This window comes from Larimichthys crocea, chromosome XII (genome assembly GCF_000972845.2).
Source record: "Larimichthys crocea isolate SSNF chromosome XII, L_crocea_2.0, whole genome shotgun sequence".
Taxonomy (NCBI): Eukaryota; Metazoa; Chordata; class Actinopteri; family Sciaenidae; genus Larimichthys; species Larimichthys crocea.
In genome coordinates, this window is record NC_040022.1 from 29,130,207 (window position 1) to 29,155,894 (window position 25,688).

Genomic DNA, 25,688 nt, shown 5'->3' on the forward strand with positions numbered 1-25,688 from the left:
ATTTAAAGGTCCGGTGTGTAAAATTGTAGAAACATGGTGGTCATCTGTAGATATAAAAGACTCATTCAAACTAACAAAAACATAATAACTCTTATTTTCAGGTGATTATACACTGATGAAAACGATAGGAGTTATGCATATTTTCTAAATAGAGCCCTTTAAATCTGACACACCGGACCTTTAAAAGACATTTTGGGAAATACAGTGTGATAAATATGAAGCTTAGCTTAGCACAATGACTCTCAAACTGTTACACACCATCACTGATGGTATGCGAAGGAAATATTTAATGTTTAATTTGATTTATTAATTTAGAAAGATTTAACAAAAGACTGCAACATTTTGAAAGAAAATGTTTAAACCAGGAGTCTTCAACCTTTTTAACCCTATTTAATTTATTCGACTTTTATTTCACCGTATTAACCTATTTATATACTCTGTTATTAGCCTGTATGCGTTAATGATTGATGAAAAAGTTCATGCATAATTATCATTGGTTATTAAATCTATCCAGTGTAAATGGCTCGACTGTTTGTAGCTTCTTAATTATTTGCACCCTCACATTCACCATTATTTTGGTGAAAATTGGATCCCTGGTAAGTTCGACTGTTTTTTAACCTCTGTTCTAACGCTGGTAATCGGAGAACCGAATATTTAAGTTTCACTCGGCATGTAAATCCGCCTCTCAACACTTATTAGCTGACATGGTGTATTTAGTTTGTTTAACTCGTACAGACGCTGAAGTGTAAAAACAAGTTGTGTTGTTGTTAAGTGCTGGACTGTCTGTCAGCGGACACCAGTTGGCAGGTAACCAGCGGAGACTTCAGGAATCTTCCGCTCTCGGCCAAGAAAGAGTTTGGCATTTTTACGCTTGGATAAGAGACGCAACTGTTGATGAGTGAGTTTTTCTCCTCTGCTGGAGAAAAAGTGTATTTCTAAATGTGCAACTGCTCCTTTAAGTTGAATAATTTTCACTTCTTGCCAGGAGAATCAAAGTAGAAGAGGAAGGATCTGAGGTTAAGTTGACTGATAACTCTTATAGTTGTGCGTTAAGAGGCTGGTAAAGAGGCGGCCTCGACACCGTCAAGAGCAAACTCACATTTTCTCTCCTATCAGGCGAATGTGACGAGGTTCAGACAGACGGGAGGATTCAAAACCAAGACAGTTATAAAAAGGAAAATGAAACACAGATCTCCATATTAAGCTCTCTTGGTGCAGAAAAGATCAGAAGTCTCAGGCCTGATTTTTAAGGGACTCTTCTAAGGAATAATACACGGTGTTGCCATGGCAACATATTAATATTTATGCACATTAAGCTCAAATTAAGCTTTAACGGATCTGCTAATCGAGAGCAGTGAACTCAAACTACGTCAGAATGAAAGCAGCCTGTGAACCTCCACCTCCACCTGAATCTGGTGGAGCTGCTGTGAAATGTGTGAAATGGAAAACTAATCGACGGAGGGGAGGAGGGAGGGAGACTTTGAAAGATTTTCAATCCAATCACGGCAGGTCGCCCAGCGGGATGACGTGCCTCCGGTCGTAGGCGGTGTCATCGCTCTCCTCGCCGTCGCTCACTTCGCCCAGAGCCCTCTCTCTCTCCTCCTCCTCCTCTGTCTCGCTCTCCCGCCTCAGCCGGTCCCGCTCGCGGTCTCGCTCTCTGTAGCTGGAGCGATGCATCGTGGGAATCTGAGGCACAAAACGAGAACACGTGTTTTATACTCGATGACTAAAAAAGAAGGTGAATTTTACACATGCGATAAATGTTGAAGAGAACTAAAACTTAACATACATGCACGCTGAGTACACTATCATCTATTATTATCTTAGAAATGTTATTAAATATTAAGAATATTAAGATTCTTTCCTCTAGGTTGACACATTTTAAAGATATAAGCCTTAAACTTGAGCTGCTGCACATCATCCAATCCACACACACCGTCCCAATTCGGCGGTCTATTTAAGCTGCTAATGCCATTTCTGGCTGCAGGCTCCACAGGGAGGTTTAGGATATTTGCTCATCACTCCTCAATATCTATGTTTACATATCTGTGAGTGATGTGGTCGGAGCCTGGACGCCAAACTCTAAATGTATGCTGCTGCTGCTGCTGCAATTAAACATTCCTATCATGAGCGGTCTGACTGAAATATCTTAATGGTTACTGCACATGCTGCATGACTGAGGCTGAGGATGTCATGTTCCCATCTCTGTCCACCAAGTTTCCTGTCTGCTTCTAAGGTATCAAACTGTCCAACAGCTCAGGATACAAGAATATTCAACAACCTATCCAATGTTTTGGTGGTGAGCCTTGAAATGGGACGCAGCACATGCTAAAGAGTTTTCATAAAGTCTTCTGTTACTGTATCACTGCATCTTAAAGCACTTCAGTCATTTCTTGAAATGATTCTGATGTTCATTTTATGTTTTAATCACTTCATATTCCTAATGCTAACTTAAGAAATGAGACCTGAGTCCTGTGGACCACCTCAAAAAGACCAGAGTCTGAAGTAAAAACTAATATTACAGCAAAGAGTGTGGGATATGTTGTAATATTGTGGTTTTAACTGACTAACATTTCCTTGCTTGTTAATAAAGGTGAACTGCTCTGACTCCCGGGGCCTGGCCTGGCCTGGCCTGGCTCGGCCTGGCTCGGCCTTTTGCAGGTTACTTTGTTGGCTGGGTGAATACATGCAGTGTTGCTGGGTTGGTTAACATGCTTGTTAGTTGCAGTTGTCTGGCATTGGTTGCTTCCATGGTGTTGGCTGATTTGTAAAGTATCATGGAGCCAATCGTCCACACAGAACGTAGGAATGTTACGGATAGTAAAGTTCTACGTGCAAGTCAAAGGTTTTTATGAATGTTTCATAGAGAACCTTTAACTGACCATCAGGCAGGTGTATCTCTTCAAAGCTTAAAGTCGTATCGTAGAGGAGCATCAAGCAGCAGTGGGTACATACCTGGTTATCGTGGCTGGGCAGGGCGCAGTAGCCCGGCTCCGTCCTGTGGAGGAGGCGTGGAGAATGAGTACGGAAAGGCCGAGGGGAATGAGAATGGGAGCAGACGGAACGCGGAGAGGGAGAGCGGATTGAACGTGGCGATGGAGACCGGATAGAACGGGACGGTGAGTAAGTGATGGAGTGGGACTGGGAGAGGACGTGACCGTGGTGGTTGAGTTTGGGCGGGCGGGGGGAGCGAGGCGGCAGCTCGGGCGGTTTGAAAGGGTCGACGAGGTCCATCTCCGTGAGGATGGGGGGCGGGGGGATGAAATCGAGCTCCTCCTCTGGCGGGAGGATTTGCATTTCTGCCGCGTCCAGTTCGGCGAGTTCCGCCTTGGACAAGTGGTCCACGATGCCGGCACCGAACGAGTCGCCCACCACATTGATGGAGGTACGCATTCTGTCACTGGGTGGACAAACAGTATCAGTGTTGGCGGGTGAAATAACCACACACACACCCCTCACACATACACTCTCCAACTATCAGACACCTGACTCACAGCAGCCAGTCGACGGCGATGAGCAGACTGATGTCCTGAGTAGGCAGCCCCACGGCGGTCAGGATCAGCAGCATGGTAACCAGTCCAGCACTGGGGATACTGGCAGCTCCAACACTGGCCAGGGTGGCAGTCATACTGGGGAGGAAAACACATGCTCTTTTTTTTACATGTTGCACTTGAACACACCACAAAGAATGCAGAAGTGAAGGAAAGCAGGCGCCCGTATGTTCTGTGCATGCGTGAGAGGAAGTCATTTGTCAGTGGTTTGAGTTTTTAATCCGGCTAAGACGACGATAAGCAAAGCAGACAAACATTTTCACAGCACCGTGAAGCTGCCGAACACGTGTCATCTTATATTTTTGGAATGTAAACTGAGAATAAGCTCGTAAAATTAAAAAAAATTAAAAAATCTGCAACTGGCGCCGTGAAACTTTCACTTTCCGCCGCCAGACAAAAGAGAAAACACACTTAACGGTGGATAATCACTGATTCACCAACTGCTGCTGATTCAACATTCTTAGTCACCCAATAAACCAAACAGGGCCAATTAACTCGGCGTGCCAGATCCTTGAAAGCGATCACACGAGTTTCTGTGATAAGAACAAATCTGCCTGTTTAAGTGTTTGTGTGTGCTCTCTGTCCTCTCAGCATGAACGCACAGATATTTGAGCTTTACATTTTCTGCCCGACCTCTACATATATCCCATCAAAGTTTTAATCCTACACATTAATTAGAGACGACCCAGCCCAGCTCGCAGCAGCTCGGCTGATCCGCACGCTGCATGCACACGCCTGTCTTTGGCGGTTCCTAGTCTTTCCATTGTCGGCATGCTGCTTGAAATACAAATGTGAGGATTTAAGGGATGAGTGAGATGAAGTGAAATTCATTTAATGAAGCTTTGTGGACTTTTCTTCAGCTCGTGAGTGAAAAGACGTCTAAACTCGACTACGCTTTGTTTTAGATTATAATCTTGATCTTAACGTGATTCCCATGATCAGATTTTCAACATGTAACAGGCTCTTCGGGATATCCTGATGATATCTCTTGGCAAAGGGAGTTGAAAAGTATAATCCTTTAATTACAGCGTTATTAAACGAGATGCTACACACATTCAAGAGAGTGTGAAGAGGTGGCACTTCGGCATTACGTCAGAGATGTCTATTTAAATGAGCATGCTTGTATCTTGTAACCAACCTCCGTGGCCTCAAACGTCCACTTGAGGCTGGCTCCAGAAGTGAGTCAGTCTCCATAAGTCCCCAAACTTCACAGCAGAAATAAACATGTTTACAGCCTGGTACAAAAAGTTTGTTATACATTTTTGAGTGTCTGACTCTAAAAAATCTCCAACAGTGTCGTCTTATCGAGGGTGGGAGGAGCTGAAATGAAGCCAGGAATTACACATTGCACCTTTAAAGGATCATCATAGATTTAATACAGGTTTCCTTTGACGTTGTAGAAACACGCAGATGAAAATAAAACCCTACTCGGCCTAAAACTTTCGCCGTTTATGAGAGTTGACAACTGTGTTTAGGGCACGGATTTGTGGAGTACACAGATGTGGTAAAACGTTTGTGGTTTACGGTTGCAGAACCGGGCCACACAGCAAACAATCTGGTATTTACATGTGTTAATCTGACCACATCATGCAACCTTTGTATGAGAAAAAAAAGCGGAAGGGAAATGTTTATTTCACGTTCTTCTGTCCGCAACATAACAAAATCCTTTAATGTTTCCTGACTTCTTTTCAGACTTAAATCTTTAATGCTCTGAAGAATGCTGCTTGCCATGACATGTCTGAAATTAGAGGAACTATCGGTTCGTGTTGGTCCCAGATGTGACTGCAGGCCAGTTTGGACACCGTGATGTTTACCGCACCGTGCTGCTCATTTGATCTCAGACTTCTGCGTTACATCTCAATCGTCTTTGACAAACTGCAGCGCTAATTATCACCCCACTGTGTGTGTGGGAGATTAAGTGAAACATTCACACACAACACATGGATCTGATTTGGACGTCGCTTTTTTTGCCGCACATGATACAACAGTCGTATAGAAGCTTTTCGAAAATTAGATTTCGGAATTTGGTGGAAAACAGCCCGCTGATGAAAGACACACAATAAACAACCATCAAAGAGCTGAGCATCATTTGTAACCCGCGGCAACAAAAGGGAGAGTCGGATCCAAGTGGACTGTTTCCAATCAGACAGAAACGTTTTGCCAAAACCTCAGAAATGAGAGACGAATATCTCGTAACATCCTAAGTGCATTCACACAGAGGTTTAGGCTGCCGCTCATCGCCGACTCCAACTGATAAAAACGTTTTCGAGTTTTGTTGACGCTCTAATTTTCTTGCTTTGGCTGCATAAATACACACACGAGGAATCTCTTAATGCGACTTGGATTTTAAAACGCTGTGTGGTCTTTGCATCAAGTGTATCATGTGACGCCTCCTGTTAACCTGCTACAATCAGCTGATGCTGTAAACAAGAGTTATGAACAACAAATAGCTCGTGACATTTCATGTCTCAAACACATGATGTTTAAAAGTATTTCGTCTGTTTCAGATCAACAAATCCCTGCAGAGCAAAGTTAACAGAGCTGTTGTTGTCTGAGCTAAATTAGATTTGTGGGTGATTAAATAATCCACGATGAGAATGGATGGATTAAAAACATGTTTTTTTCTTATTGTGCCTTCACTCTGATGTTTGAGCTTCACTCTGCTCTGCTTCCACATTCATCTGCTGAAGTGTTAAAGCGTCTCTGAGCTCACATCAGATCTCAGCTAAAGACAGGTACGTACAAGCAGTAGTTATATATATTTTTTAAATGAATGCATGCTCAGAGATTCTGGACATATTAGGCCTCTTATCTCTTCTATAGAAACACATAAGCAGCAAAATATTACATGGATAAGTACTGGTCCGCAGCCTGGGGGTTAGGAAGCACTAATTTAAAGGCACAGTATGTAATTTCTGCAGAGACAGCAGAGAGGATGCACAGCTTATATGTGATGTCACCCAAAAGCATTTTTGAAGCTCAAAATATCCGGCGCTCGCAAAGACGTGGATCATCTGCAGACCTGAGGCATCCCAAATGAAACCTGGTTGCTCAAACAAGCCACCTGCAATGACGCCCACCTGTCAATCAAAGCGTCCACGCTCTTAACCCTGCATAACTTTAAGCCTTAATATAATGTGAACAGGTGAGTTGTATATAAATTCACCCTCAGCACAGTTGTCATGAACGGGGAAATTAGCTACAGAGACCAAAACTGTTTTTTGTACCAGGCTGTAAACATGTTTATTTCTGCTGTGAAGTTGGACATTTGGACATGGGGACTTATGGAGACTGACTCACTTCTGGAGCCAGCCTCAAGTGGACGTTAGAGGAACTGCAGTTTGTGGCATTTCTGCATTGGCTTCACTTCACAGACACGGAGGTTGCTGCTTACAATAAGCACAATACAATAAGGCACAACTGAGACTGATGTCTAATGTTTCACACATGAACTAAACTAAAGTCCACTTTATTTATGTCGCACTCCTCAGTCAGGAAAGGAGGAAACACTGATAATAACGCTGTAATTAAAGGATTATACTTTTCAACTCCCTTTGCCAAGAGATATCATCAGGATATCCCGAAGAGCCTGTTACATGTTGAAAATCTGATCATGGGAATCACGTTAAGATCAAGATTATAATCTAAAACAAAGCGTAGTCGAGTTTAGACGTCTTTTCACTCACGAGCTGAAGAAAAGTCCACAAAGCTTCATTAAATGAATTTCACTTCATCTCACTCATCCCTTAAATCCTCACATTTGTATTTCAAGCAGCATGCCGACAATGGAAAGACTAGGAACCGCCAAAGACAGGCGTGTGCACGCAGCGTGCGGATCAGCCGAGCTGCTGCGAGCTGGGCTGGGTCGTCTCTAATTAATGTGTAGGATTAAAACTTTAATGGGATATATGTAGAGGTCGGCAGAAAATGTAAAGCTCAAATATCAGATTTGTCTGTTCTTATCACAGAAACTCGTGTTCAGTCACACCGAGTTAATTGGCCCTGTTTGGTTTATTGGCTGCCGTTCGTTGGTGACTTATTTAAGTTGGACATTTGAACATGGGGACTTATGGAGACTGACTCACTTCTGGAGCCAGCCTCAAGTGGACGTTTGAGGAACTGCAGTTTTTGGCACTTCAGCTTCACTTCACTTGGTTTTCTCAAATTAAATCATTATATAATATGATCCTTTGTGGGATCCTAACTTTCTTAATGTTATATTTAGTTGCGTTCGCCGACTTCCTTCCTCGCTCTTGGATGCATACCGTGTTTTAGCAACACGAGGGGGTAAAGGAGATGTGACAAACAAAAACCTTTACCTTGAATAAACTTATGGATTTGTTTGGGTTTGAATAATGTTAGAAACTTTGGGATAATGCCCAACACAATAAAATATAGAACATATGTTGAGTTGTTTTTTAGATTTTTAAGGTGTGAAACTTCAGAACACAACATGACTCACCTGACAGTGACGATCTGCCCGCCGTCCAGCGTGATGTCATTCATCTGCGCGATGAAGATGGCCGCCACGGCCTCGTACAGCGCGGTGCCGTCCATATTGATGGTGGCGCCGATGGGCAGCACGAAGCGAGTCACTCGCTTGTCGATCTTCAGGTTTTCCTCCAGGCAGCGGAAGGTGACAGGTAACGTCCCCGCGCTGAGAGACAAAAAAAAAAGGTGTAGATGTTCACAGAGCAGGAGCAAAAGTGTCTGCTGAAAGACATCAGATAGGTGGACAGGTGGTGAAAGGCTGAAGTGCAGAGGTGAGGAGGGAGGTGATGGGGTGAAGAGAAGAAAAAAGAAAGAGGAAATCTGAGCCTCCGCCGAGCAGCTGGTGCAGGCCACTGTTGCAATCCTCCGACATGTGAATTAAAGGAATTTGATTCCCAGCTCTGCTAAGCTCGGGTCATAATATAATTAGAGAAAACGTTGATGGGATTATCCATATTCACTAAAGCCTCGGTAATGTGCCAAAATGACAGTTGGTTGCAGCAGCAGCACTGAATCTCAGGCAGGCTGAGCCAAGCCGAGCCGAGCCGAGGCAGGATACAGCAGGGCCGGTTTGGCTGGTGACGACTAATCCCGAGGCTTAGACGTTTACAACACAGGATCCGTCTGACATGGACTTTGTCTATGATAGCCTGCGCTCACACACATTTGGCTCCGCTGTCCTGATGTGTCGGTTCATTGGCGTAAATAAGAAGAATTTCGCCTCCATCCTCCTCAGATTTAACCCAAATAGCTGAAAGCGAGGAGCAGGCCACGCCGATCAGTCATAGTAACGACAGCAGCTGCTTGGAGGAATAGATGTTGTAAAAGAAACATGTGACACACATGTGTTAACACATGGCCAAGCAGTGAAACACACACATCCTGCAGGCTGTCCTACCTGCTGGCGGTGCCCAAAGCCGTGATCCAAGCCTGGAAGATTCCAGTGTAGAAAGTGAGGGGGCTTTTTCTGGTGGTGGCGAAGAATATAGCAGGAAGGATCAAGCCGCCGTGGATCACCAGGCCCACCATGACGGTCACCATGTACATACCCAGCTGCCTGGCCACCACCTCCAGGTCTCCGATGGCCGCGATCTTCCCCGCGATGAGAGAGGCGATGCCGACAGGAGAGTACCTGAACACATTAGAGAGCTGTATTATTCTTCATGACCTTTTATTTATTATTTAAAAGCCTCTGTTATGTATTTTTCTTTATTTTTATCACTGCACCAGGCCGGAATATAACTTCATCTTTATTTTTCTGCCTTTTTTTTATTCAATGATTCATTGTTTTGTTTTGTTTTTTAGAATATTTTTTGTCTCGATTCAACTTCTCAAGCAAATTTCAACCCACGGCAGATAAAAAGGAAGTTAATAAAAACATAATGATTTGTTTTATAAAGGGTTTTTATGTTTATAAAAATATAGTCATACATATTAAATTCCATTTCTGCCAATAAATCAAGTTACACAATGAACCTTTAATAAATATTTCCTTTTGTTTATAAAACTGAAATCATTAAATATCTGTGATTTTTACTTTTTTAAGAAAAAAAGCTAAATTTACTTTAAAAAAATGAATCAATATAATAATTGGAAGTATTAAAAATCAATCGATCAATTAATTGATTGAAAGATTAATTTAAAAAATACAAAACTGAAAGTGGAGGGCTTCATGTTGTCATCCACTCTGCTGCTTAATTTGTTGCAAAGTTTTCATATTTTCATCTGAGATGGTAAAAATCATAATTAATATCTGTGTAAAAGTTAAATTTAAGAGTGAAAGTCAATTAAACGATCAGTCAATCAAAAGAAACCGTTTTATATGACTGTGAATTAAAAATATTTGGGGTTTTTGAGGCATTTTCTGACGTTTCTGGAGTAAAGAATGAAGCAAAACTGTGAGATTAAGCTGAAAAATTGAACACTGAAAGCATATTATCTGGCATATCGGTGTATCACTTTAGGATTATTTTTGCGAAAACAACGATTTGCTGTTTCCAAAGTCTGTGAAACGTCAGACCAAACACCTAATCAATCTTCATTGACTGTCAAAGGAGGCGGTTTTCACCACCAGAGTGCACGACACATTCTTGGATCTCTGGTTTCCAGCTTTGGAGTGCAGTTGTTCCCGCTGATGAATACAGACCGCTGTGGGACGTATGAATTAAAGCCGTGTTCCCCTTTAAGCCGCTCACTCGGTACGAGTCAAAGCAGGTCTCATCCCGACAGCGGGCCGCGATCCCGGGTCAGCTGCGAGCTGAACCCTGGAGCCTGGCATTCAGTGACAGTTGTTTGGTGGAATATGCCTTGTATATGATTTGATGGATGTGTTCTCTGTATGATACGTGTTTTTGTATACACTGGACTCTGTGTTTGGCCGGCTCCATAGGCCCGTGAGTAATCTGTTTATACTGTGTGAGTGATGCGAACAAGGACACAATTCCTTTGGTGTCCAGCTGCACATGTAGATGGCCTAGGAGAGCTGCAAGACACAAGCATCCTGCTGTTTGTCTTCCAGCCGCCTCCCCTGCTCCCTCCCCTTCCCGTCTCTGCTCTGAGTGCCACTACACTCTGTTTCTGTGCGCGACGAGCCGGGGTCCTGCGAAGCCTCAAGGCGTGCACTGCTCTCTGAAGACATGCTCTTACACGCATCTTTCCACGTCCTGCTGTCCCTCCCACCCGCATCTGCTTTCTGCTCTGTTGCCAAGTGGCTCCTCTGCCGTCTGTGGATCCATTACATTTTGGAGATCTTCCACCCCGGCTCCCCTGGGACCCCACAACATTGTTCCGGGCCCCGGCTCCTGCTACTCCCCAACATACCACAGACTCCAGCATGTGCCAGGGAAGCCCTCTCTCTCTCTCTTTCTCTTTCCATCTGTCTGTGTCCTTCACAAACACCCTTTCTCCCTTTTCCTTATCCCCTCTCTCCTACTCAGTCTTCCACGTCCGACGCTGTGTTGCTCATTCCCACAATTTGCCTCACGTACGCATGCCACGCCTGATCCATCACTGTCGCTGACCCCCCGTGTGTGGTATCTCCAGAATGTCAAAGCAACGCAGCCCGAAAACAGAAGACACATGTTGTGCGGGTGGACAAACAAAAGACACTGACCACATGATCATAGAAACCATCGTCATGATGATCTCGTTGAGGATGTTGAAGAAGTCGCACATGACCTTCCCCCGCTCGCCCATCCTGCTCATGCAGATGCCGAAGGTGATGAAGAAGCCAATCAAGCCTTTGAGGAGGACACAGAGCAAAGTGTCACAGAGCAAAGCGGCGAAGTTCATGATGCAAAGCTGCAAATATCACCTCCGCCTGCAACTCACCGAGGACGTTCATGCCCCATTTGTACTCCAGTGACTTCCTGCTCACCATGATGGGCTCAGTTTGGTTCGGTGCCGCGACCGGAACCTTTCTCAGCACCGTCTGAACCTGGAGGGCGGAAACAAAACAACATTCAGACTGATGTATAATGAAGCTGACGTGAATCCAGCTCAAGCAAAACCCTTAATTCTGGAGCAAAAACACGCCAAGCTTGACGGCGACACAATAAACTCAGATCTGTGTTTAAAGAAAAGGCAAAACAAGAGACCAAGAGATTCTCACATAAAGACAACAAAGAGAAACAAGAAGGTTGAAAGGGGAAGGACGAGTCCTTCCTGTAAAAGCAATTACGCCTTTTATGACTATAATGAATCCCCGATGAGTGCAAACAAAAGAAGCTGTAAAACAGAGAAGAAGAAGAAGAAGAAGAAGGGGAAAAACAGAGAATACCGCAGGGAGAAGAAGAGTCTATAAGCTGCTGCTCTGCAGCGCTGGTGCATCGCTGTGGTAAATAAGATGTAAAGAGATTAGCAGTAGCAGAAGGGCTGACCCTCGCCCCGTTCAACACAGACAAACTCCTTCTAATCATTCAGACACACGCATAACAGAGGGAGGAAGAAGAAGAGGGGGAAAGGCAACTGTCGCATCGTGATTGCGACTCGGATTATCGTTACAAATGATCAGCTGGGATGAACAGTATCCGTCTACTGACTCGTCCAGCTGACCACTCGTGTTTGGCAGCATCGTCATTCAGTTTATTTCATTCCCATTCGAGAAATGATTTATTAACATAGAAATTAACAGCTTGATTTTTATGCCAACAAATATTTGGTTTTGTTTCATGTTGCACTCAATATGTGAAGAGTCTCGAGTCTCTTCTGGGACTGCATGAACTGTAGAGCGCACATGTTCTCTGGGTCATTTTCATTTCCAGTAACCGGCACAGGGAGTGTGGTTTCACCTTATTTTACCTGTTCGCCTGGTGGCAGGATTCAAACAAAGAGGCCTGAATATTTTCTGTCTTGTCTAGGTTTCGTTGTTTATTCTCTTAATGAACAGCATCCGACGTGATCACCTTGGACTGAACGAGTCACAGCAAAGAGCTTTCTAAGTGATAGTGGTCCCTGCATGAGCAGAAGGTAGCCTTGGCCTTTTGGTCCTTTGAGTTTGACACATGTAGAAAACATTGTGAAGTTTGGAGGACGAGCAGATTCTCGAGAGAGTCACATCAGCCGTTAACAACTCTCTGTAGCTCATTCATTCAGTCGGGCTGCTCACTTAATACCTTGTACAGACGAACGATTCAACTTTGGCCTTTTCAGGTTGACATAAAGTCTTTACAGCCTCTCTGAGACGTGAGCGGTTGAATCAAACTGTGACTTTAAACCTTTAAAGGTTGAAGACACTTCAGTATTTCACTAAAACTCCAGTATTCATCTCTCATCCCTTTAGATTAATCTCTTGACTCCCTGCGGGTGTCCCGACCCCTTTAGGTTTGGAGCTTCAGATGATATCACGTCGTCATGCAGCTGCTCGGATCTCATTTTTTCCTGGGCACAAGACAGACTTCTCATCCATGTCGGATTAAAAACCTGAGCTCCAAAGTTCATTCTTGATCTTAGGAAGCATAACGTAATCTGCTGATTAAGATCAAGTGATATCGTAGAAAGCTCCAGAGCAGATACTAAACATACTCTGTCCTAAATCAACTTTGAAGCTCAACTGGATAATGCTTATTAATGTTACGGAGATAAAACTTAACTTAGTGTTAGTGGACACTAAAAATAACAGTGGAAGCTGTTGACTGACAAATTTGGCTAAACAACTGATTTGTATTTTGATGTTACAACCTTATAGTGTGCAAGAAAGATGTTGACGTTACCTGTTGGAAGCAGGCCCGCACCAGGTTCTCCGGGAAGAGGTTTCTGATGAGGTCGAGGAAGGCGTCCAGACTGTTGACCTCCTGGTTCTTCTGGGTCGTGCTCGACGTGCCTCTCCTCAGTTTGGGGTTCCCCGGGTGGATACTTAACACCAGGATGACCCCGAGGATGGCGGCGATTACAGTCGTGGACATGTAGTACACCATGGCTCTACTGCCCATCCTTCCACTGGAGCGGGCATCTAGACCAGCCAGGCCTGAACAAGACAGATGACCATCAGTGTTTGCACTATCTAGATTTGAAGTTAATATGCTTCACATACTTGATGAAATACTAGCATTACTCTCAAAGTACTTCTGCGGCTGAGCACACCTGTGATAAGGCTGGAGATGATTAGAGGCAGGATGAGCATCTTCAGCATCCTCATGAGGATTTCTCCAGGGAAGGAAATCATAGTGAGCACGGAGCTGTCCTTCACCTTCATGTACCGCAGCAGCATCCCAAACACAGTGCCCATGACAACACCTGAAGAAAGGAGAGGAGAAGTTAATATTCTGTGTAACTGTAGTTGTTGATTGATGAATTTGAACCAAAATAACAAAACTGGCACGTTCCCTCAAAGAGCGGCTCGTTATCTTGGGTTTCAGCAGAGTTTTAGATTCCCATGATGGTATGAATAGCTGAAGATTCTCAAGAAGTCAAAAATCCTGAATAACCGCCAATGTGCGTACTCGGTTTGATTGGTAAATTGGTACAAAATATCATCAACAAGTCCTTCAGAAACCATATGCTGATATGTTGAACTCACTGGCCTTCTTCTCTTTCTCCCCCCTCCCAAAAAGTGTTGTTGTACATCTGACATGTAAGAGACCTCTGACTAATGAGAACAGTGTACTGTAATGTAAACGAGTTTAAATGGGGGTTTAAATCTAAGTGACAAATGACAGACAAAAATAACACACGTCTATTTTTTTTTTTTGACAAAGAACACAGCTATGCGGAGACATACCAAAGTGTTTACAGAGGCAGGCTAAAGACAACAACAAGCCTAAGATGTCTCATGGGAAAACGATCACAAGGTCTGCACATCGAGGATTGTGCATGTTAATATTTATAATATTTTTTGAACAATAAAACTTAAACTGACCTTGTGCGGGTTTGGAATATCAAAGTTAATCAAAAACTGATTTTTCAAATTATTCTTGGAGTCAACATTTTTTATTCTATTTTAATATTGACTGCAATCCAGCTTGCACAAGTTTCCCACAGTTTCCCAGCCCATGCGTACCCATAACAGTGAGTCCCAGCAGCAGATTGTGGGTGTTGCGGCTGCAGTGGCCCGCATCTTTATACGCAATGTCCGTGTTGTCATCTCGCTGGTTTTCTTCTTTCTCCTTCACCTTGTTTGTGTTGGACGGGTTGGCTGTCGACTGGTTTGTCATCCTGCCTGTGGAGATGGGTGGAGAGATGGACTTACTGCTGGGAAAATACTCTCGTGTTGATTAACGATGAACTCTTAGCTCTTTAACTGATTAATCAAAAGTGAAGACATTGGGTTGTTTATAGGCTATCTTAACAAAGCGTGAACTCACATTGTTGCCATTCTGGGTGGCTGATTCTGTTCTTAAAGGAAGAGTTCGCAGAGGGCTACCTACCACTCATTTACACAGAATCATGAGTATATGAGTATTTGGTTTGGGTTCCTAAAGGAAGTAAGGAAACACAACCTCGGGCAACCCAAACACAGCAGGCGATGGCTAAACATCTCAAGAGATGTGATCTGTAATCATCCTCGAAATGGAAATCTAAATACAACAAGATATGGATGAGTGACTGATAAAAGAAGAGATACAGCTGATGGAGTCATAGGATGTCTGACCACCTGTGACCAACAGGACGGACTGATAGAGGTCTGGACAAAGTCTTGGAGTTGGGGAATAAGACCAAGAGTCTACAGCCATGCTAGCGGCTGTGTGAAACTACTTCAACAGCATGCTACCATGTTCATATGTTGCATGTTAACATTTGTTATTTATCCCTTAACTCAAAGTACAGCTGAGGCTGATAGAAATGTCTTTTGCTTGCATGTATTTGGTCAAAACGTGTCGATCAAGTTTAAATTCTGATCTGATGATGACGTGAAAAGAAAGGTTATGGAATCACCAATTCATCCTGAGGCGAACATGAATGTTGGCACCAAATTTCATCACAATGCACAAAATTTTCTTCCAATTGTTGTTGAGATATTTCACTCAAAACTTCAAACATCAACCGTACCAACAGCCCGGGGGTTTGGACCCCCAAAGCTGTGAGATTGCCAAACGTTTGCGGGGAATTATGGCAAGCAACACGGAACGAGAGACAGGAAGCAGCTCTCAGTGATGTCAACACAAGAGATAAGGCTACAGACTCTGTTTTTATACATGTTAACAGTTATCTCAGTAATCTGAGAATGTATGGCAAAGCATGGTCTCCCTGTGTGAGTTTGTTTTTACACATGGCTGTAGGGGGTTGTGAAGTAAGAACCACTTTGCCAGAGGCGTCTGGGAGCCATAAATATATGTCATGTTTCTGACAATTCTGTGGCAACCCAGCTTATAGATGTTGAGATGCTTCACTGGATAAGTTAGACTTTTAACCTGGTGGTGGTGGAAAGTCTGGGAATCCCTAAAACTGATTCATCCTCTTGGCAACATGGAAATGTATACCAAGTTTCAAAGCAACACATCCAACAGCTGTTGAGATATTTCACTAAAAAACAAAAGATTCTACCTTGAATTGGTGCGATTAAAAGTTATAAGATTCATCCTCTGGGGGTCATGACCAAGACAATCCATCAAGCAGGAGTTGAAATATTTCAGTCTAGAGCAAAGTGGTGACCCAAACAAGCAACGCTGCCACAGTGCTAAAAATGGTAAAGATTAAATTATGTATGAAATACATACAAATGTTATTCAGCATCATGAATAATTCGCTAAATACAGAAAAATGTATACAACATGTGGTTTAGAAAGAAAAAACTCACTAACACTATTCTTGTATTTACTGAAGTCCACATCCATTAAAGTGCATTGAACATTTGTTTATCATTTAGATCCATCACCCTACAGAAACACCTCTTTGGGCAGGCCAACAACTTTCCAATAAACCTGTCAACTGATTATAATTATCGCCCCCAAAGTCTATTTTAGCTCCTGTGTGTCAACACAAGATTCAAATTTTCCTCCAAGGCAGAATCATCACCTTCAACAAGAAGAAAGAGTCAACGAGAAGGAATGCGTCCACTGTCCAATAACACTACACATTTCTACTCAACAGAGGAGACCCCACCGCCACCGTCTCTAAACATTAATCATATATAAACACATCTGGAGAGCTGCGCGGCGGCCATGCCAAATCCTTGTCTATGTATGTATGAATGTCAGATTTACAAACAGTCTGACTGTGTGAAACAGTTGCAATCAGACATGATTATAATCCATCAGCTGAGTGGATGGCATTTTTTTTTTGAAGCAGTAGGGACATAGTTGCACACATTCCCCAAAGTACAATAGAAAAGATAGAAAAAATCACCTACTGGTCAGTCTGCTCTCACGCTTTTACCTCCTTTCTCTCAGCCATATCTCTGCCCCACTTTCTAGTCTCAGCACAACAGCCACCAGTCCAGACACAATGTCGGATTGTCAACGTGATCTAAAATTGTACATTTTTGGGGGCGGAGTGTGTCCCGCTACGTTTCAATTGCAAAGATATAATCCTCAGTGAACCATGGAGATGAAGGGGGAGGGTGTTCCACCATTGGAGTCTTCACAAATCCTCTTTTCAATCCTTATGTCATTCTCAGCATGGACATTGTTCGGTAACGTCAGACGACCAAATACATCCCGGTTTTGTGGCAGCCTAATCACCCTCCCAGCTTTTGATCGGACAATGATCTCATGGACAAGATGCGTTTTTTAAAATTTGACCATAATGTTGAGGTCATCAAGCTGGGATAAAGGCTGGTTTGCTTGATTTGGAACAATACCATTGGCAATGCAGGTTATCCAATAACGACAAGTGCTTTAGAAAGCTCATGAACTTCTCTCTATACATGTATTTAAGTCGAAATAAGAATGACTGTCATCCTCTCCGGCAGTGAAAGCTGGATATTAAACCTTTGTTCCCTGAGCAGGTCAGATGGAGGCCCTGAAATAATGAAGCAACAGCATGTGTCCTGTGAGGAGGGAGTATAAGCTGCAAGGACATACTCAAGGACCTGAAACTGCTCTGTAAATCTGTCTTCCTTCCCCAACAGACAGACTATTTTCCTGCTCCAGGAAATGTCAGAACTGCCTTGAGACGACACGTAGCTGGAACTCTAGGAAAGCAGCTCCTACTGGGCTGTCCTGATGGATCCCTTCAACTGAGGCAAACAGAAACTATTTACAGTCTTGCTGGAGTTTCTGATGTCTTGCCTGAAAAGTACTTAACGCAGTACAGTTTATAGGAGCATGAGAAACAAGAGTATCAGAGCAACAGCCAGGAGAGGAAGGACTGGCCTTGGACATGCCTGTTACATCACATCACAGCTTAGCATCCCTAATAAAACACAGCAAACACGGTTCACATTGGTCATGCAGCTTATAGTAAATCCTGGATTTCTTAGCAATATGACACAGGTATTACAACTGTGCCAGGTAGGCTGCGGACCAGGAGGTATTCCCCCTTTGAAGGGAAGCACAGTCTAACACATGTTAGTGATGAGAGCTGAAGGTGGAGGGACTTCAAAGTGGGTCAAGAAACAAGGAAGGAACTCCCGCTGGCTTGGTAGTGATGGCGTGGTTGTTTACGCGCCCTCATGGGCCAAACACAGCCGCAAGGCAGGAGAGAGTCTCCCACGGAGACTTTCAAAGTAATGGCACGATGGATAAACATCAGGGTCCTCAGTGTAAATACTCTTGTAGTCCACTGGATGTGTGATGGTGACCTATGCAGTGCACGATAACCATCACAATCAGTCACCACATGCAGCCATGTACTTACGGCACATCTTCTTAATCGTCATGATTTCCAGGACGACAGGCCCGCGATGACAGGATGAGTTAATCTCCCAGTAGAGCAGGCTTTGATTACTGTAAATGAGCCCAAGCTGCTGCAGATAAAGGTGCACATACCATCAGAGCAGGACACGACAAAATACCTCCGTACTCCGGCTGTCACGGGCTCGTCACTGATCGCCCTCCCCACCTTCCTCGTATGCACTTATAGTCTTCCACATTAATGATCCGAGCAGGTCTGCAGCCAATCACAGATGTTGGTTTAAGAGATGAAACAGATGAACGTTGGCTATAAAGTCATAACTCCCCCCTCCCTCCCTCGCAATCTGTCTGCCTGCCTCTGATCTCAACAGTGCAGTAAGTTTCAATCACTGTGCTACAAATCAACATAATAATATGAATGACTGTACGTATTTATCCAGCCTTTGTAGCTACTACACGTAGAGACTACAGTGATTAATATACGTGGTCTGTTGTTTCCATATGTGCTTGAACTAGCATGTGTATCACATGTGTCAGGACTTGCAGTGTCATTTTTCAAGCAATAGTGAAAAAGTGTCAAAAACTTTCTTTCCAGCTGATGTTTGTCTTTGTCATGTGTTAATTTACAGTACATCTTTGGGTTTCAGACTTTGGTTGACCAAAACCAGACATGTAAAGACGATACATTGTACTCTGGAAAGTCGTCATAGGTATTTATCACTATTTTTTTAATGTTTTCTACACTAAATTCGGTTATCAGCAGATAAATCGATGGAAATAATAGTTAGTTGCTGCCCTAAATGCAGTATTTTTATGCTTTCAGCCTGTTAGAGAACATAAAATCAGTAGTTGGTTGAACAAAACAGAACATTTAAAGACGTCACATTGGGCTCTGGGGAGTTGTGACATATTTTTTTCACAGTTTTTTAATGTTTCATGCAATAAATTTGGTTATAAGCAGATAAATGGATGAAAATAATTGTTAGTCGCTGCTCTAAATGTAACGTTTATATCAGTTCAGACAGTTTAGCCTGTAAAAAGTACCAAACAATAAAAAAAACTTGGCTTTATTGCTCCTATCTTGAAGTTATTACAGATCATAAAGGTATCTGCATGTGTGTGTGAGTGTGAGTGTGTTTGTAAGTGTGTGGGTGTCTGTGTGTCTCAGAGGATTATTTCCAGTCGCTGATTGTTTGGTGTGAGCTTTGCAAAGGGATCGAGATATAATCCGCACCCCGCTCCTCCATCCTCCCCTCGTTCAGCAGAGATGAGGGTGGCCACCGAAGCAGTACAACACACACTCCTCACATCGCATATCAGCTCCGGTATCAAACACACACACACACACATACACAAACATAACGGCTCAGCATGCACCCATATGAGAATCTAAGTGTGTGGTTATCTTGACTATATCAGGCAATGCAATATCATGAAATTAATGTAGTGTAGCATTCTGCAATGAGAGCAAATGAGGCGTGCGCTGACAGACGCCGACTCCGAAATGTTTTTCCAAAGACTTTTATTTTGCTTTCCAAGCTGTCACCAGAGCTCACACCAGCTGGAAGACGATGGGAAGCCTACGAGTAAACGAGTCATTGTAGCATTCATCCAGGCATTTTTAAGTACACTTCATTTTGTAATTTTTCCAGTTTTAATGTGCCATATACCCAAACACGGTTACACTTGGTAGAAGTTATGCAATCTGGCATCAGGAACTACTTTCTCTGTCTTTTGCCATGATTGTTGTTCTGCTACCTCCAGTTCACAGTGTGCTGTCGGGCTCCTAAATATCTAAATATCTTTTAGAAAATCTGCTTACTTGTGCCGTTTTTTAAATGTCATTTAAATTTGATAAAACTCAATTTGAAAGGATTTATTCAATACTGATTTCAGATCCAGTAAAAATGCTTCAAACCCCAAACCTGGTGTTGGAGGACCGCCAGGAGCTTGTGTTTGCTGTGGGTTATGGCGGTACCTAACAGTACAAGTACATAAAGTTATAGTTTACAAGTTGAATCAGATTTAATCCCACCCTTCTTTCACACAGACCCCTGAATATCCGTGCGCTTCAAAGCCAAGTGCTAACTAATTCCTTCAACATATGCACTCAGCTGCCGCCAAACACGTGTGTGGCTCATGGCTTTACCAGATCGCTACAGCGCGAGGGTTAACTGGTGTGTATTAACCCTCACAGCGAGGGTCGGTGTCAATCAGATGTGGACTGCACTCAGTACATCAGAGGGTGGATGCGGGCCCTCACATGTTTTAATGTCTCGCAGATCACATGACTTCGATCACTGCACCAGCTGTTTTTGGATTACTGGAACTATTTTATTGGTTTCAGCGCGACTACTTGAACTGCAGTTATTAAATATTAAGTTGTTTTTACAACTTCTGTCAGAGGAATTGGTGAAAGCTAAAACTAAATATCACAAAAGGAGAGTTAGATTTAATATAAAATTTTGATAAATACGATCAAGCCTAACCGTTTGGTGTAGAATGTTCTGTCACTTGTGTTTGTTTTGGGGATTTCTTTCAGTTAATCATAATTTATACAATGTTAAAAATGCTCAACTAGTTTATCTCTTTAACGGTCCAAAACCCAAAAGACAGAAGAAGTTATTTTACCTTTTTTAATTCTATCTTGACCAATGGAGTTAACGTTTGGCATTAAAGAGATGTTTGGTCAGTATTTAGTGGACATGAAGTTCGAGTAAGATGAATCCTTTGACCATTATTCGGGTTAATCATATAGATCAGGGGTCGACGACCTGCGGCTCTGGATTTCTACTTGTTGCAGAAAATTTCCATTCATCATTGTTGCAGGACTGAAGTGATTCTTACGTTCTCCGGCTGTAAAGATGTTCAGCCGTTGCACACTGAATTTCATCAACTTGACGCCTTTTCCTCTGTATTTTGTCTCCGTAGCTCGGATAGCGACGGATTCCACATCCACCAAAGAAAATAAATAAACATCTCCAAAGACAGAGGATTCATCGGTGCATGGACAGTTTAGTTTGGTGTTTAGTTTAATGCTGCTGGTACCAGTATGCCTGATACTACTTTGGGGTGGTGGAGGGAATGAAATGGTTTTTTTTTGATAGTAAAGATTGGTGACACAAAGTCCATGACCTCATGGTAACAACTTGGTGGAAGAGAAATTTAATTCACGATATGATATGAAATGAATCAAATCATCACATTTGAGAAGCTGGAACCATCTGATTTTGATTTGATTAAAACATTTTAGCAATAAATGGATGTCTGGCAAGAAACAGAGAGGAAGCTGAGCCCAGGAAGCTTCAGGCGGGACACATTTGTTTGTGTGTGTGTGTGATTGTGAGTATTTTTAAATACTATTATTGAGACTGAGAGTGTCAATATGAGTCAGCGAGTGAGATTAATGTCTCGTATGACTTCTGAGAGCGCTGTGACATCCAAAACATACAGAGATTTAAACTATGAAGTCATAAAACAGAGAACAGCAGCTGCATCCATCGAGTTTGACGACTGAATTTTTCATTTTGATCCACTGATTGATTAATTGACTGAAATAAATGCAACCTTCAGGAGAGAGATTTGTGTGTGTGACTGTCAGTATTTGAGAGTGTGAGTGAGAGGAAACGCCTGTGTGTGTGTGTGTGTGTGTGTGTGTGTGTGTGTGTCCACACATGTCATGCACACACCCTCCCTCCCCTCCTCTCTCTCTCTTTCTCTCTCGGCCGATAATCTGAGCGTATTAATCTGTTGTTTGAAATCCTTAAGCACAGACTGTCTATCACATCTGCTCTCTTCACCCTCGTAAAGCTCTGCTATTTATAAACTTTCCTCTTTTCTCCTTTTTGATCTGTCATTGCAAATATTTTTCCTATCGCTCCTCACTCCAGCAGTGCTGGATTCCACACAGCTCATTCCCTGCGTACAGTAAATCCATCTTCTCGTTTGGCCGGCAGACGTCTTGGAACCTCCTTATTTCTCTGATCCTCTCCTCTCTGACAGCTACAACAACGCTGAGAACTGATCACAGGTCCCACATGCTCAAACAGCAGATTAAAAAAACTACATCATTAGTCGTGATACACCATCCTCGCCCCTGGAGAGGAGTAAATACACATCAAGCCAATAATCACAGATGATCGAGCCCCCCAAACAAATCAAGTGACCCCCGACAACGCCGACGAACGCTCGTGCACGTGTCAGCGAGGAGGAGGTGAGCGGGCTTACCTGCTGTGTGTCGCTGCTGTCTCCCATCCGACAAGAGCGAGGCATCGGGGACGGAGAGCCGCGAGGAGAGAGAGGAGGGACGTGGAGATGAAAGGGGGGAGAGCGGGGACGGGAGGCAAAGTCAGAGTCTTTGCGTCATCTGAGAAAATTTGCAGATTAATACAACAGCTTGGGCGCTCTGCTGAGCCCATCTCACCCTCCCTCCCTCCCTCCATCCATCCATCCCTCCTCTCTTCCTCCCCCCCCCTCGTACACTCACTGTCTCTCCATCACTTGTTTAAAGTGTCATCACGACTCAAGGAAGATAGAAAAATTTTTAAAAAGAGAGAGTTATGACATTAGGTCGGATGCAGAAAAGTGTCCTCTTGGATGGGAGGGAGTCAGCAGACACAGTGGGGGGGTCATGATTACCCTCCCCTCCACAGGAGGGTGCTATGACTCTGCACTGAGCGGATCTAATCTGTACAGTATCTTCCCTCCGAGGGATCCTTTGACAGATATCAGTGTCAAGTCAGTGAGGCCTTAAAGTGCACGGGGGCCCGTGGGGTGGAGCTGCTACATACTGTACATACAAGGGCCTGGCTTTTTCCATGAACCACGACACCTTATCGATACACGGAATTAGAAATAAACGGATAAAACAGTTGTGGCGTTTCAGGTTTGTCATGCCAGAGAGTGGATGAGCTGCGGCGGGAGGAATGCGGGGCCTATGATTGAGCTTTATGAGGAGGCCACGATTGATTTATGAGCCGAGCTTCTCAGCTATCAAATCCAACGTTGTGTAACGATGTTACGACCGGGGGCCTTTAAATCAAAACTTCCAAACTCATATTTCCAGTCTGATTATTATTTTTTGTACCTGTTCATTAATATTGCAATGGCTTGGCCTCAGTCTCTAATCCATCTGTTAAACCGAGTATTTAAAGTCTGTGTTCGTCCTGCCAGTGAGAAGACTGAAGAGAGGGCTCGTTCCAGATGTTTTGGATCTGGATCTCCGTCCTCCAGGAGACTCGGCCTCTCGTCTTGTCTCTGTTTATTTTCTCTCTTCTGTCTTTTCTAATGGCGAGCTTGAGCTTTGGAGTCTGTCTCTGTTTCCAGGTCAGGTTTGGACGTCACATGTTTAAAATCTATAATTTTGTCATCCTGAGTGTCGGCTCGTCCTGAATCGAGGGTGCAAGGATGGGTCAGATTTTAAAGCTTTATAATTAAAACTTGACTTGACACTAATAACACTCCTATGAAACCTGCACAGACTCCTCCTTACGGGCATGACAGACACATGCAAACTCTGGCTGCATGATAAACTGTCACATTGCTCACACTTAGCGACATATTTTTAATAGATAAGCGAGCGATATTAACTTTCCCGTGCACCACTGACCTGGATTCTGCTGATTGGCCCGCTGGACTTCTGGTCAGATGTGACTGGCTGCTGAGTCTCTTCTAAATTTAGTTACACGGGATACAATGCATTTAAGAAATATTTAGGTCAGGCGACATTCTTAATGGAGGTAATTTGATCATTTACGAACACTTTAATCCTCCTAATTAGCATTCGTGAGCTCTCATATCGTGATACACAGTTCATTACACATGAAGTTATAGGAACATTTTAAATGTACAATATTATATTTTCATACAGCAGCTTTCACTTATGGGAGTGAATAAACATTTATATCTGCTTATAACTACATTAAAGTGTGTTATGAACCTTAAATATTGCCTATAAATTCTTAATAGGAGTCTCGGTTTATATTTAAACATACGTCCACACAAAAACATACACCTAAATGCACACACACACACACACACCGACAGTCCCACAGGAGTGACAGATGGAAAGGGGGCAGGACACGAACAGGGTCTTGTACAACTGGGCCGGTGCCTCCATTGTGCAGTAGGTGAGCTGTAAGTCTATCCTCTACTAATTGCCAGAGCAGTTCAAACACAAAGTCTGCCTCTGAAATATAATCCTGCGGGGTGTTGTACAGTGAGTAAAGTTTACAATGTGTAACATTTTTCCTCTGGCAAGAAGAAAAAAAAGGACAAAACATGGCTTATGGAAGGTGAAGAGGAGGAGGAGGGGAGTTGTAAAGACAGGGAGAGGACGGTGAGGTGGATAAGTGCAAAAAAAAACAGAAGGAGGTGTGGATTGTGTTGGCCAGAATGGAAGACGTAACTGTAAATAGATCATTCACTATTTAGGCTGCATGTCTAATCCGGTAGCATCCAGACTGCAACGAAATCTGTGGCAAGTGAATGAAAGTGTAGCCGCTGTAGGTGGATTGAGTCCCGTAAGGAGACACTGAGGACGGACAGATAAGGAGGCGAGGAGGAGTGATTGAGAGGTGATCTGGGGAGAGGAGAGGAGGAGGAGAGAGCGGGGCGCTGTAAGAGGAGAGGGATCGGCAGTGCAGACGATGTAAACAAGACGAGCAGAGTGTGTGTGTGTGTGTGTGTGTGTGTGTGTGCGTGTGCGGCGTCGACGGCTGTGTGGCGGCGTCTGAAGTCGTTTCATGAGCTGACAACTGCCCGAGCTTCTACGCCGACATCACACGTCATGCAAAATGTGAACCGGCAGACTTTGGGGCGAAGGAAGGGAGGGAGGTGGGAGATCAGGGTGGGAGGTGGGGGATCACAGGTAACGCCAGTCTGCATTTTGCACCCAGTCCAACCTGTTTCTCATTAAGTATTAAACAGAATTGCCAAACTAAGTCCTCCGTTCCCCTAACGAAGGCTCCGCAGCTCCGATGCTCTCATATTCCCGCTCCCTCCCGGCCCGTTTTCCCGAAGGTGAACATTCCATGCGCTCATTTCAGTTTCACGCAGGAAAGACTTGTAGGCGCATGTGTTGTTTGTTTGTCAGAGCGGACATGTGTGTGTGTGTGTGTGTGTGTGTGTGCATACTTTCCTCAGTGTGCATGCGTGTTGTTTGTGTGTTTACATGTGGTCTGGCTCCAGACCCTGTCACTCATCCCTCTTTGACCTTTAGTAAGCTGTGAAATGTAATTTCAAGCTTGGGTTGCCCCCCCTTTTTTTTCTTACCCCTTCCCTGCACAAACCTGTGCCCAATACATCGGAGAGGGAAGTCAGACAAGCAGCAGCTAAAGTGAGACAGACAGTCAGACAGACAGTCAGACAGACAGTCAGACAGACAGTCAGACAGGAGGTGACACATTCATCAGACTAT

General features: G+C 43.6%; 1 protein-coding gene across 2 annotated transcripts; it reads right to left on the reverse strand.

The window, feature by feature from the left end:
- Positions 1-396: 396 nt before the first annotated feature.
- slc1a9 (solute carrier family 1 member 9) lies at positions 397-22,678 on the reverse strand. Of its 2 annotated transcripts, none has more exons than XM_010746262.3 (11): positions 22,499-22,678; positions 14,539-14,697; positions 13,623-13,775; positions 13,253-13,506; positions 11,373-11,478; positions 11,155-11,281; positions 8,941-9,174; positions 8,014-8,208; positions 3,495-3,629; positions 2,956-3,400; positions 397-1,686 (listed from the first exon to the last, which is right to left on the reverse strand). In XM_010746262.3, the coding sequence occupies exons 2-11, from the start codon at positions 14,690-14,692 to the stop codon at positions 1,501-1,503; spliced, it is 1,989 nt and encodes a 662-aa protein (XP_010744564.2). In that variant the 5' UTR covers positions 14,693-14,697; positions 22,499-22,678; the 3' UTR covers positions 397-1,500. The 2 variants fall into 2 exon arrangements, with proteins under 2 accessions (XP_010744564.2, XP_019111328.2); XM_019255783.2 differs by lacking the exon at positions 22,499-22,678 and adding an exon at positions 18,276-18,314.
- Positions 22,679-25,688: the final 3,010 nt, after the last annotated feature.